Source organism: Tympanuchus pallidicinctus, unplaced genomic scaffold, assembly GCF_026119805.1.
Source record: "Tympanuchus pallidicinctus isolate F22 unplaced genomic scaffold, pur_lepc_1.0 scaffold3, whole genome shotgun sequence".
NCBI lineage: Eukaryota > Metazoa > Chordata > Aves > Galliformes > Phasianidae > Tympanuchus > Tympanuchus pallidicinctus.
In genome coordinates, this window is record NW_026294747.1 from 81,203,880 (window position 1) to 81,218,824 (window position 14,945).

The 14,945-nt window shown below is 36.8% G+C and overlaps 1 protein-coding gene across 5 annotated transcripts in view; it reads left to right on the forward strand.

Annotated features, from left to right (window-relative positions):
- ANKIB1 (ankyrin repeat and IBR domain containing 1) overlaps window positions 1–14,945 on the forward strand; it is an 87,739-nt gene that overhangs the window by 32,099 nt on the left and 40,695 nt on the right. For all 5 annotated transcript variants that reach the window (XR_008209526.1, XM_052695700.1, XM_052695698.1 and 2 more), the window contains exon 3: window positions 9,520–9,820. Coding sequence is in view for 4 of the 5 variants with exons in the window: in XM_052695700.1 (XP_052551660.1) it covers window positions 9,520–9,820 (301 nt within the window). In the remaining variant the exon portion in view is untranslated. The remainder of the gene's footprint in view (window positions 1–9,519; window positions 9,821–14,945) is intronic.

Below are 14,945 nucleotides of genomic sequence, written 5' to 3' on the forward strand. Positions count from 1 at the left end.
ACCATCACTAATGGGGACCAAGCTGGAGGAGCCAGCAAGTACAGTCGGTGCCCTGGGAGCTTTGTGTAGGGAGGCAGCCGCAAGCATGCAGGTCAGCCAGGAGGCCAAGAGATCAGTCTGCATATGTGCATGTGCTTAAGTGCATGAGGTGCTGGGAGTTTTTGAGTCTGAAGCAGGGGACCTGTGTCACATGTGCATGGGTGTGTGAGGTAACTGGAAGAACCAGGCCATGAAAAATGCCAGTTATGGGATCAACGTATCCCACGCTGCTCACTGAAGGGATCAAAACTGTTCAGTTGTATATTTTGCCCACTGTTGCACCTTCATCCTGCTCACCAACTGAGTGGAATGAAATAAGGATCACTGATGGAGTTTGTGGTCACATGAATGCTGAGTTTCTGTCCATGTAGATCCACATATGCTGCACATTTATTGCATGCATGTGCATGAATGTGTTATGTGCATGGCCTCACCTATGTCTGAGCCTACTTTTGGCTCCCCACACAGCAACCTTCCCTCCCATGAGCTGCTGTATTTGGCAGCCCCAATCAGCCCGAGGCCTTTTATTAAAAACAGAAAGGAACAAAGAAAAAATACACCTTAACATCTCTCTAGAAAACTAGAAGATTATTTTCCATTTTGGAAGGACTAAAAATTTAAGTTTTCTTTCTTGGACTATATTGTAAATATCACAGCAACAATTTGAGTGTCATTTACTCACTGGTTTTCTGCTATGGCCTGTGGATATCTGCTGTAGCTGCTTAAATTCAGCATTGACTTTCAGAAAAGTTTGCCTTGGTTGCTAATAGATCTAGTTCAGTAAGGTCATCTGTGTTACAAAACTATTCAGATTTGCTATTCAGATTATGTTCATCACAATTTAATAAATAGGTAGTTGCCAGTGGATAATAGACAAGACTTCTGGAAGTAAAATAAAAAGTTACATGACCATCAGAAACAAAAAGAACATACGTAGCACTCTGATTTTAGAACCTTGTGCAACATACAAATTGATTTTAATTCCACTATTAAGATTTCTCATAATCCATTATGAATGAAAGTCTTGATTCTTATTCAAAAAGGTAAGTTTAAATTATGTTTAGTGAATGGATATAAAAACAGTGCAGACAAAGAGCACATAGGTGAAAACCTTCTTAGAGAACCTATAGTTCTGCAGCATATGTTGTGGTGTGACTTTCAGTGTTGTAGTTTTACTTGTGAGCTTTTTGAATCCTTGACACATTTTTTCTCTCATCATATTCAGACACATAAAGAGACTGAGCGGAAGGGATCTCTGGAGGTAATCTTGTCCTACCCCCTCTTCGAGCAGGGCCACCCAGAGCACATTGCACAACACTGTGCAACTCTCGTGTCATTAGTGATAGGATCAGGGGGAATGGTTTTCAAGCTACGGCAGGGGAGATTCAAGCTGGACATGAGGAAGTATTACTTTTCAGAAAGGGTGGTCAGGCACTGGAATGGACTGCCCAGGGAGGTGGTGGAGTCACTGACCCTGGGGGTGTTCAAGGAAAGGCTGGATGTTGTGTTGAGGGACATGGTTTAGTAGGAGCTATTGGGAATAGGTGAATGGTTGGACTGGATGATCTTTTAGGTCTTTTCCAACCTTGGTGATTCTATGATTCTATGATTCTATGACTGTCTCCAGGCAGGATTTGAAGATCTCCAGAGAAGGGAGACTCCACAACCTCTCTGGGCAACCTGTGCTCTGTGTCCTCAGGGTGAAGAAGTTTTTCCTCATGTTCAGGGCCTTTCTACTGCTAAGTCATAGCTCTTAGTGAATACTCAAGCCCAAACTGGCTCATTTGGAGCAGTTACTACTGGTCCTAAGCAGAACACCAGGGGAAGTCAATAGAAGCAGTGAGACAGCAATAGCTTGTGAAGATAATTTTTTCCAGAGTGGTAAAAGCAAAGGTTTCCAGTTACAGAAGAGTCTGGAAATTGGGATTAGTCCTGCTGAAACAAAGTATTTTTCTCCTCCACTTACAGATGCTACTGTTGAGTGTATTTAGATACTGTTTCTCCTTGTTACTGGGATTTTCTGCAACTTTTATAAAACCAAAAACATTAGGTTATGTGCTCTTCCCTGCAGTTAGAGGCTGTTTGTGTTTTGTTATTCAGATTATAATCTGTTTCCATATTATTATTCTCCTTTTCCTTTTCTTGAAAATCAAATACTGTAAAAATAAGATCCCTTATTGGTGAGATGAGATGTATGAATGCAGTACATTTATGAAGACTCTTTATTCTGTGTTATCTGTTTTCCTTAATAAAATCCTGTGATTATTTGACCACAGGCAAAGTAAAATTACATTTGTGCTGTAAAGAAGAAGAGTATAGCTCTGGTCCTTTGCACCAGGATGACTAAGTTAGTTTTGTTACCATGTGGTGTTTGTGATTGTGAAGGTGGCTGGTACCTGCTGGATCACTGTGTCAAGTAGCTCAACCCTGGAATTGGGCACACCTGGCTTCCTCAGCAGACAGGTCTGCTGGTTCAGTAGTTACAGAAATGATGGCTGGGAGACTTGGAGTGTCTGATAAGCAGAAATCTGTCAGTGTCTCATTGCTAAATGCTATATCCAGCTAACGTATTCAGTGACATTATATATAGACTGTGAATGAGTCAATGTTTAAAATTCATACATTTTCCAATTTAAATAAAATCACTTCATTGAGACACTTAAGGAAAATGAAAAGCCTCTTCTATTGATGTCATTAAACATCAAGCAACATGCAGATTGAACGGGTTTTTCTGGAGAATAGCAGAAAGAGAGAGAGGAAGATGAGACAATCTTTGTAATACGTTCATATTTTGTAGAAAGAATAAAAGGGATAAAAAGCCTGCTAGTACTGGCTGTGTAATTTCATCATTGCTGCTATATAAATAATATCAACACTAGATGTCATACACTGCAAGGTGATTTACACACTGCTAGGAAGATAATAGTCCCTGCACAGAAATACAAAGCTTTGTGTTTAAATGGTAAAGATGAGCCCATTCCTTTGTAGTTTCATGGTTATTATTTCATCTGACATTTTTTTAAAAACCAATCTAAAATAATCTCAGTTACTTGAGCATTCTACGTGGGTAGTTTTTTTAGAAAAAAACTGATTCAAAGGATGTATTTGGAAAGAAAGCTTGGCAACCTTGCACATAGCAGGGGGTTTGAAACTAGATGACCACCGCGGTCCTTTTCAACCCAGGCAATTCTGTGAGCCTCTAAAAGCTGAGAAGATCACACCGAAGTTCAGGAATTGCTTCTAGCTCTAAAGAAATGACTAGGATGAGGGGCCAGAGAAAGCAATGAAAATCATACAGATTTTGCATTACAGAAGACTTTGAGTCACAAAAGTGGCTGGTAAGCAGCCAGTTCTGTTGGAAGCTGCTTTTAATTTGGCACACAACTCTTTTTCTTCTAAAATCTTACTTAAAATACTGAAATAGAAGCTAGAAGTGGCATGGAATCATGGAAGCAGCATTTCTAGCTGTCCAAGAGGCCACGCTGAGATCAATCAAAAATAAAATCCAGCCATTCAGCAGTTAAAGGTAACTTAAGGATGTTGTTACCTTCTTGTACAAGGAATGATTTAATTCTGTGTTTTGGTGCTGCTGCCCTTCTAACAGGCTTTAGAACCTTGTATAAAGCATGATTGGTTTTGGTGCACTGGAAGGATTGACCAAGTTTTGTGTTCATTGCTTTTAGCATAGTGCTCCACAATTCCTTTGTATCCCTTTGACACTCCTGCATTGTCCCTCTCGGTCTTCTTTGCTGTACCAAGCTAAAGGTTACTTCTGCAGAAAGTCATACTCTGTCTTAATAGTTGGCACAAAGCCACTACAACTTTTCAATATATTTGCTTCTTTTTAGTTAGGAAAACAACAGGTTCTGGTTGATGCATATCTATGTAATACCTTTCTTAAATGTCTTTAAGTGATTGGATGCTACGTTAACGTGAGTCAGTCCAGCTGCAGTCAGACCAGCTGGTGACCTACTTTTAGTTACCTCAGTAATCTTTTTGAAAGCAAGGTATTTGGGAAGGCAGTAATTGAAATTGCAGCAATACAGTGGAAAAGATTCTGAGGCTTTATTGAGTTGGTTTAAAAGAAATTGAAGACAATGCTTGAGTTCTAGGCAGTATTTTTGTACTGGACATTACGTTAAGCCTGTAAGTGGAACAGCAAATGTTGGCAGAGCCAAAGAATTTCATTTGAACCTTTGGTTGCTCTGAGATATGATTCATATGCACCAAGCTCTGGACTTGATCCTCAAATGAATGGTTATCTATGAAAATCTGTAGAAATTGTTTGAGTACTCAGGAAATGGATTTAATTTATTTTGCCAGATGCTCTTGATAGGAGTCATATGAATGGGAAAAATGGAAGGCATTTCTGATTAGGAAAAATACAAGATCTGGAGCTAGAGTGAAGTCCTTGACATAAGAGATCTTAAAATGTCTGTGAAGACTTCAAATTTCAGAATGAATAATTAACACTTTGCAGACTTCCATCAGCAGTGCAGTATCCATGCCAGCCTCTCCACTGATTCCCATGTTTTGCCAGTAGCCCAAACTGCAGCTGGTATAACCTTAGTTCTTACTTTAACAGAATATTATTAGTGTTATTAACACTGCACTCTGGCAGTGTTAATAACAGTTCTTAGGCAAGGAGTAAGTTGAATTTAAGGCTTATAAAAAGTCAGCATAATAGTTCCATGGTGTTTTGTTGTTGGAGTTTTGTGGGTTTGTTTGTTGGGGTTTTTTTTGTTTTGTTTTGTTTTGTTTTGTTTTTTTTAATAAATAGGCCGGGTTTAGTAATCTATCAGAGGATTCTTTATCTTAGAGTAGAGATAGTCACTGAATCCTACCCAGTTTTTTTTAACTACATATGGATCCTTGTACTGTAGGAGAAACATAAGAATCTTGAGGAAAGAGAGGAAAAACCTGTAAACACTAATAAAAAATTTCCTACTACCATCTAATGGATGAAAGTATCAGTAATTGTTGTTATTCTGTGTGGCTGTTAACATCAGGCAAATACTTACACTTTTCACAATATCATTTAAACCAGTCCATACTCGTGACAGCCGTCAGTCATGACAAAAGGGAATTCAAGTGCTTTCTAGAATAGTATAGTTATTTGTACATTTTGGAGGGGTGGAGAGGAAGTACTTCATATTAATGAAATGTCCATCGTTATTCAAGGTTGACATCAAAGTAACGTGTCAGTGTTGACCTGCTGTGTTTGGAAGTTGAATGATGCAGTAACTTGGCTTAATTCATTGCATGAGCATCTCAAATGACTGGGTAAAAATGTTTGGCGCTTTTCTGTATTTTGGTAACTCATGGCTTAACCATACTTGCTCAAAAAGCTGTTTGCTCTCACTTATGCAATGTTAACTCTTTTAATAGTGAGCTGGACTTCACTGGGCTAGCTAACTCAAGGACCAGAAGAAATATTCTGAAGGAGAAGCCTGTGCAGATTAGATTACGTTTTTGCTGTACATCTTGCTTAAAGTAGTGCAGCTTGCATTATATTTATATGGTATACTATGTGCCTTGCACTTTCACTTTACAATGGCTTTTATTTTGGTTTTATTTTTGTAATGTATATATGTTTTCATGTTTTGTGAATGTACATGTATCTATACGTGTACAAATGTGTATAGTTATAAATAAGTATATTCCGTAGCATCTGCATAGAGAAACAGGCCATAAATGTTTTCATCCCCACTTTTTATTAAAACCTGATGAAATAGTTGTGTTGATGCTTCTCAGAGTGAATGTGTCAGTTGTTTATTATTCAAATTCACAGCCTATTTGTCTTGAGTCTCTTGCTGCTTTTGTCCAAATATGGATAGTAGTAGGCGTAAATGTTACAGACATTTCTTTTTTGCCACTTTTTCAACACTTTTTTTTCATGGGTTTGTCACCTCAAGTTTGGATTCTGTAGAGAGCTACAGCTTGATGCAAAATCTGGAAGCTGTAAAACTAAAGAAAAGTGTGACTGTCTTGTGATTACGTGGTATTTCCCGTATGCAGTGTTTTTTTTTTTCACTCTACCAGTACATTTCCAAGCAGAATGTAGCTTTTTATACCTCTGAAGTTACAAGCCAGATCAGATGGGCCTATGGCACTGAGCTTTGAAAGTGATACACACCAAATACCTTGTTAAAAATGGAGCCCTGTCAAATAATGATCATGTGGTACAAAATCTATTGATTTACCCTTCTTTAGATATTAGACATCTTCTCTGAACTTAAAGTTGTGGATTTTCAGCTTTGGTTGTTCCTTTGACTTCTGGAAATTATAAAGAAAAGATAGGGATGCTTTTTTTGTTTCCTGTGAGGTGATGGTTGCCTTTGCTAGCACTGGTGTTTGTCACACCTATTTATAAGACACAGAAAATTAGCAACAAACAAGATGAACAAGCAATTGTCCCTATGTAAAATGTTTTTTTTTTTTTTTCCCCACACCAATGATGTTTACAAAACCCACAAAATTGTATTAGAAATTTTGCTTATATTTTAAGCGAACATTGAGAGATGTGTGCAGAAGATGTTTCTCACTGAAGATTTCGTAGAGATGGTTAGACACTCTTTTACCATGTAGTTTTCACATAAGGGCAGATATTGATATTAGGAGAATGGTCTACTAGAGAGGTGCTTTGGATTTATCTCTAACAGCACAATGACAGTTTAGAAAATTTAAATCCATCCTATGTCTCTTTACTGTTTGTTTAAAATAGAAACCTGCAGTGGACATTTTAGGTTGATGGTTGATGGTTTGACTATATGATCTTAAGGGTCTTTTCCTCCCTAAGTAACCCTGTGATTTTATTCTATAACTTCTTAAAATCAGAGTTTTATTATACTTTTCCATGAAGCTTAATTTTATGGTGAAAGAAATTTATAGCAATACTTATTCACTACTAAAGCTGACTTTTAAATTAACTCTTTAGAGAGAATTTTTGGTTTTGAAAAGGTATACTGGCTTGACAGCCCTGAAGTTCTGCATTTATGCAGAGTTTCAGCCTAGGGCTGTTTTCAGAGAACAAGTATAGTGCAACCAATTCCACTGCATTTGTATGTGCAGTACTTGAATCTTCTACAATGGTTACCTATACAAATCTAAGCAGTGTAAAAATATTAGGTTACAGCATGCAAGTATTCTAATATGGATTAGATCTCCATATATTTGCATTATTAAATAGAACCATCATAGAGTTGTCGGGAGAAATAGAGTAAGTTTTCTAAATAAGTTTAAGTAAGTTTTAAGAATGTTTTGTGAGAAAAAGTGTATGTGATTTACAGCTTTTACAGGTCACCACAAAAACATTGTGCTGTTCCATAATCAGATGCATTGTAACCTGATTCAGGAGTGAATCACATGTTTTAAAATACCACAGCATGGAATTTGAGCGATGATAAAGTGCTAAATAAAAACAGAAAACAGAAGTGTTACCAAGTCTAGACAGTGATGTTTAGATAGCTAGAGAAACTTCATGTGATTTGGGAGGTGATGATGAAGGCCTTCTGGCAATTAAAAAAGCTGAAGCCCAGGTCTTCACTGAATTTTAAAGTGACATTTTACTTTGAGTTAAAGAAGTAACAGGAGTCATTATGTTGGATATAAAGCAACTTGAGGTGGGAGGAAAAGATGTGGTTAATGAACACCTGAAAGACACTCCTGACATTTGAAGACTGTGGGTCTGATTAATGCAGCCATCTATCGCATTATGCAGACTAGGTTCAAACTTTGAAATAAATTTTCACTTGATGTAAAAGGCAAAGTACACCCTGCTTGCAGCACTGAATCCTAGCAGGCTGCTAGGCCTCTGTATCAGGTGAGGCCTTTCGTCTCTGCTCTTCCTTGTGTTTGTCCTCAGGAATTCTTACCAAGTGCTTCTGCATAAGAATTGGCATTTTTGGTATCCTGTTACTTTCCCATAGACTGCTGTAGTAATTGCAGAAGTGATCTGAGCCCGTCTTTATCACAATTTCATCTCAGCTCATTCCACATGAATCTGGGGGAGTCTGCTACCTTCACAAGCTTTTTTTTTATATAGAAACTTGTAAATTGTTTGTTACATCATGGGACAGACAAAAAGTAAAATCAGATGCTAAATTTATCGGAAAGCTAACTTCCAGCTCTTCAGGGAGTTAGACTGCTAAATCCCCTGGGAAACTGTCCTCAAGGAGAGGGGAGAGGAGCAGAGCTGGTAGATCTTTAAGAAAGCTTTCCTTAGTGCTCAAGAACTCTCCATCCCCAGGTGTGAGAAGTCAGGAAAATAATGCCAGAATCCAACATGGATGAACCAGGATCTGCTGGTCAAACTTGAGAGCAAGAAGAAAATGCACAGGCAGTAGATGCAGGGACAGATACCCTGGGAGGATTATAAGGATGCTAGACTGTGTAGGAATGGGGTCATGAGAAACAGCAAGGGAACCATTCTCTATCAAAACTTTTCATAAGATCATAATGGTTTTGTGAAAAGTTGGTTCTGAAGCATTCCTTAGCAGTGTTCCCATGGCCATTTATAAGGAAACAATCTTTCTTCCTTTCAATTTCCTAGCATTCTCCCTCCCTTGAGGAAAAAAAAATTATCTCAATATATTATTATTTTAACATTTATTATATTAATATTATATACCTCAAAAGAATAAAGCAAGTTTGGCTTTGTAGGTCTTGTATGTTATGTCTCATTTCTTCCATTTCAGAACTGGATTGTAATTTCTATAATTCGTTGCTGGCAAGAAGCAGCAGAAAGCTATATTGCCTCAGGAGCTGTCAGGAATCAGATTTGCAATTCCAGGAATCGATCTGTTCTTTTCCTCTCATTTCTCAGCTGATCCTTTTTGTTGCCACAGTTTATTGTCCACTGTGAACAGCAGCTAAAGCATTCTGAGAAAAGACTTGCCAACCCCTATCACCTTTATAGGTGGGCATTTGCATGATAAAAAGAAATGATCTATTTAATCAGTCTTGTGCCTTAATAACACTTCTTGCAATACAGTGCAGAATTTTAGAAAAAACTTGGCCTACAAAAATTTGCCACACTCCAAGAAATCAAATGGACTGTTGATATTTTGGTAACTCATGCAGATCTTGGCTATTGACTCCAAAAAGAGCTCGACTGGATGTAAATTCTCCTCCAGCTTTTCATAAGGGCGCATGGACTGGTGTTCTGAACAAGGTTCTTAAACAGACTGATTTACTCTTGGTTTCCCAGAATGAAAATAAAAACAATTTGTTGTCTTTGGAAGGCATTAAAAGAGTCATTAAAACAATTTGTGAGCACTGTATGGAGTGTAGATTAATGATTTTTTTTTTACATGTTAACATATCTAATAGAAATTATCGATTAAGAATGTACATCTGTCACATAGCTTATAAAATCTTGGCAAAAGGAAAAGAAAGCTGTCATAATAGAGCTTTCCCACTTGAAGAAAATGAGAGGAATTGTGTGCTAATTATCTCTCTTCTGTTTCCCTTCCTTTGCAGAACTTTCCTTTTTGTTAGAGATGGTAACCCAAATAAACGGAATGTGCACAATGAGACGTCTATGCACTTACTGTGTATGGGACCGCAGATCATGATCTCAGAAGGAGCTCTTCATCCTCGCCTGACAAGACCCTCCGAAGATGATTGCAGAAGAGCAGACTGCCTGCAAATGATCTTGAAATGGAAGGGAGCAAAGCTGGATGAAGGACAGTATGAACGAGCAGCCATTGATGCTGTTGATAACAAAAAAAATACACCTTTGCACTATGCTGCTGCCTCAGGGATGAAAACCTGTGTCGAGGTAAAAGTTGATATATGATCACAAGTCTTATACTACTGTCAGTAAATTACATGCAGCGTTTCACAAGGCTGTTTCAAGGAAAACAATGTGGTTGAATTAGCTTTTTAATTAACTTGTATTTTCATTAATTGAAAAAAAATGTCAAAGCTAAGCAGCTCGGAATACACATACACTGTGTAGAAGACAAAGAAAAATGGATTACTTTTATATTGGCTTTATGACATAAACTCTTCAGCACAAAATAAACTGATATAGGCTTATAAAAGTTGGAAATAATTACAAGTCTGTAACACTGGTGAAGAGGCTTTAAAAGTAGGCCTAGGAATTACCTGTATGTATAAAGAGAAGTGAAGTAACTACCTAAGGGAAAATTAAAGTTCTAATGCCGTCCATGTTTCAGGAACAGGTCTTTAATTCGCAGTGCCCAGCTTTTTTATAGGATGCCTTACATCAGTGCTAGTATACATCAATATAATTACCTTTTTGCATATTAAAAATTTCTTTAATGTTTGTGAAAGTACTGGGTAGCAATGAGTAATGGGAAATCATAAAAACTTTGAAAGTCTCCCACCAAGTTTATTTTTAAACTATACCAAATAATGAGAGCTAGTATTTAATTATGCTAGTAATTTAATTTAAAGAGCACAATGTAACACACCTAATATTTTCATAAACAGCTAGCATTTTCATAAGAGTATATTTCCTAACATCAAGAATTCTCCTTGTTTTCTTGCCTTTTAACAAGTTATTACTTTGGTCAAGAAGCTTTCTATAGTTTTCTACTTTTCTTAAGTGTACTTGTTGAATTCTTTGGAAGTCTGTACGTAAACTATCAGCAAACTTGTTTTCTTGACTGCTTCAGAGACATCTCATAAATAAGTCATATGTAATTTCCTTCAATCAATGCTGTATTTTCCTCATTATTTCCAATTTCTCCAGGTACCTCTCAGTAATGTTTGTGGTACTGTTCTCGACTTTCTCAATTTTCTGTGGAGCTATATTTAGTACTGATGTTATTCTTACCATCTTCTAATCTTGTACTATCAAAGATGTAAGCAATAGGTTGCATATTGTAATAAATAGTTCAGAAATTTTATATTTAAATTCCGTCAGGACTCATGAATAAATACCATCTGGTGCTGAAGATTCATTAGTATTTGGTTTATTGATTTGTTCTAGAACTTCTTGTGCTGAAACTTCAATTTGAAACGGGCTTTTGCTTGTGTCCTTCATAAAGCATGGGGATCTATGTAGCACACCCACTGAAAAGCTGAATTTCTATCACTTTGCTGTTTTATGTTCTCTGCGATTGCTCTTGCACTTCGTTTTTTGGTAGCTGACTTTACAGACACATCGACAGATGCACTCTGTGATGTTTTGAAATGATTTACTCTGAGTTGTTATGTATTTGGCACATTGTTCAAGACCACGATTAGCTTTATACATTGTGTTTTTAGATTTACTTTTTTCCAGACTGTTCTTCATATTTTCTGCAGCAGGGGACAGAGTCAGTTTCCTCTTCCCGTATAAATACGTCCTGCTCTTCTATCCTGACACATTCTTCTGATGTCTCTAGATTTTTTTTCACTCTTTTATTTAGTACCACTTTCTGAATTAGACAGTGGATCGTTTCAAGGACATGGAGTCTGAAGTACATTTTGTGAACTAAGTGCTTCTTTGACCACTACATTTTCAGTCAGGTCTTGCACATTTCTTTGAGCAAAGTAAGAAGTTTTACTTCTCATATGCTGGCTAACTAATTTGTCTATGATTCAGTCACTTCCAGAGTTTGAAAATTTAATTTAAGTCTCTTTAGCACAGCATTTTCTTGATCTGCTTGGGAGATTTAGTGACTGAAGATTGTGTTTGTTTGTTCTACTCTTGCAGTATTACTGTTCTTTGTTAGCATGCTACTTCTATTGTTGCAGTTTGGTCAGGTGATCATTCATGCTCTTTATATTTAAATCCAGAATTGCATTCCACTGGGATTCTCTGATATTTGTTGGCACAGCCAGTTTGTTTGTTCATGATTTTTTTAAACAAGAAAAATAGAATATGACACCACCCTTCCAACACTGAGAACTTCTCTGTGATTCTTACATGGTACATCCAGTGGTATTGCTTTGTTGTGTTAGTTGTATTCTGCCAAGTTTTCAGATATAATCTGAACATTCTCATTTAAAATTTGTCATTTCAGCTGCCCAGCTTTAGCTGTGCACTGGCTTGAACTGTATGCTGTTCTTTATTTTCTGGCTTTTCATTAGTCCTCTCTTTAAAACCTCAGCTAGTGTCTTTTTATGTCTATAGCCAACACTCTTTTTGTTCTGTGATTATGAAGATCATCCTTTGTAGTTTTCTGAGCTTCTAATGAATGGAAACTGCTTCCCTGTGATGTTTTCTATGCTGTAAATTAAGCCTATGGGTGTCTGAAAGTTCACTCTTTACTATGGGAAGAGTTTAGAGGATGCTGCTAATAGATTCTGATATTTTACCTCCAGTATCACAGCCAAAATCTATGGCGTTCTCTTCTCTGTCCCATGTAGTTGCTGCAAGCCTCATGCAAGCAGTTTGTTATCAGCACTTCGCTAGAAATTAGTTAAACGTGTCCTGAGTTTCACCAGGGAGGCAGGTCACAGTCTTTTCTAGACAAATTATTCTCAGATCCAGCTAATTATGTTCATAGTAACTGGATTGCACACAGATATTGCCTTGCTACTCCTGTACACTAGAGTGAAACTTTCCTTATTTGCAAGGTTATATGATTGATTTTGCGTCTCTTTTGATGCAATTAGTTTATAAATGAGTATCAAGTCTAAGTTAATACTGCTCTTAAGTTGATTGTCAACTTGTATTTATTTTAGATTAGGCAAACAGAAGGTTATGGATTGCAAAGGACCATACTTCTCTCTCATTCTGTTTTTTAATACCACTTGTGTGATCCAGCTGCCTGATAAATTCAAACTACAGGGATATTCAAAATACAGTTTCACTCACAGTTGTTCCATGCAGCCTTCCCCAAGATCTATTTATTTCTAAACATTATTGTTCAGAATATAAACATTTTTCATTGTTCAGAATTGTTCAGAAAATGAGGGATGTTGTGGCTTAGCACTTAACAACCTCTTTGAGACAAAGTTGATGAAAATAAAATAAAACTCATATGAAATGATCTGACATGAGTCAGTCTTCAGTCTTCCAGTATTGTCTGTAGTCCTTCAACGTGAACAGCAACACTACATCATGGAAAGCAGGAAACAGAGCTTAGTAAAAGAATTCAACAATAATCTCTTTGTTCCTGAGATGTAAAAATCTGGGGAAAAAAAAAGAAAAAAAAAAAAAGACTTAACCCTCGAGTTTTTTCACTCTGTTCAGTAAATTGAAGGTTGTTTGGACTTCTCAGGGTGCCTTTTGCATGTATTAACTGCTGCATGCCATGTTGGGGTATTTACTGCCGCTTCAGAGCAGCATTCTTCATTAACTATCTCTTTTTTCCATAACTTTTCAGGGAAACTCAATTCTTGTAACTTCTATCCCCACTGTGCCCAAATAAGGAAATGAGAGAAAGAACATATTCATGTGTGGGTGAACCACCTACTAGCTGAGGTTGTTCAGAGTTTTAATTCTTCTCCATTCACATGTGTTTAATTTCTTCTCTGAGCAGAACAACTGTGTGGAGCACATTGCTGAAGACATGTTAACATGCTTTCCTCCAAACACTAAACAGAAAAAAAGCCTTGACTTTTATATTGAATAGATTTGATTTCATGCAGATATATTACTCTATCACAGCATATTTGGTATATTAAATAGCATTTTTATTATTTAAATTCTTTATGTGATTAGATTATTAGTATCTTTTTAATTTCTTAACAGACGTAAGCCTTTTTAACAGTGGCACCAAAGAAATAGGGTGTCATTCTTAACATCATTTTACACATCCATCATCTTGCAAGTTCGATTTTGAGATGCATAAGTCTATGGAGTCTTCTTTCAAGTTTATTTATTAATTTTCGTCTTCAGAAGGTGTCTTTTATGATGATGGTAAATTTTTGTTAAAGTTTAAAATGTACAGACAGTGTGAAATTCAAGTTACTAAAATTTTAGCAAGACTTTGTCAAGAAGTTCAGATAGAAAACAAGGTATGTGTAGGCTGGATATCTTGATAATTGTCCTAGTATTATCTTCATTTCTACCTGATATTATGCTTGAGGAGAAAATATGGTGTCGTCCTTGATGACACAAATTTCTGCTTTTAACATATCTTTTAATTTTGGAGAAAATGGGAAAAGTGTTCAAGGAATCTACAAGACCAGGGAAAGACTCTTTATCAGAGAGTGTAGTGACGAGACAAGGGGTTGATATTAATAAAGGATATTGATAAATTGATAAAGGGTAGGATTGATTAGATGTAAGGAAGAAATTCTTCACAGTGAGGGTAGTGGGGCGCTTGCATGGGATGCCCAGGTAGGTTGTGGATGTCCCATCCCTGGAAGTGATCGAGGCCAGCTTTGATGGGACTTGAAGCAGCCTAACCTAGGTGTTCCTCCTGCCCATGACAGTAGGGTTAAGCCGTTCTAACTCAAACCATTCTATGATTCTATGAATTATTCCAGATCTGTAAAATTTGCTCTGTATTGTATAGTGACAGCTTAAAGAAAAATACTATGTTGAAGATGAAAATTAAGAAGTGATCACAATCAAAAAGATGTTGTGAAGAGCAGGTCTTTATGTGGAAATCTTATTTTTTTAGAAGTAAAAAAAATTAAGTTTTGAAATTTGAAGTACAGAATAGAATTATTATAGCTATGACAGTCTGAAAACAAGATAACGATTGTAGGTTTTGTTTTTATTTAGAGATGTAGTGAATCATTTTTATAGTGAGTGATTGTCCTGAGTGCTCCACCATTGGAGTTCAGTCTGTGCTATAGAGGCATCACAACAAATCAGCAGAATTATGTACTCTTGACTTTTGTATGGCATTTGCTTTGCTTGCTTATATCAGATGAGTTTATAGCAGGAGACAAGTTTGCCAAGATAAGGAGAGCAGCACAATTAGTGTTTATTAGCTAGAAACTCCATTTCTGGCTGGCTACTGACAAAAGACAGTGGCACTATACAGAGACAT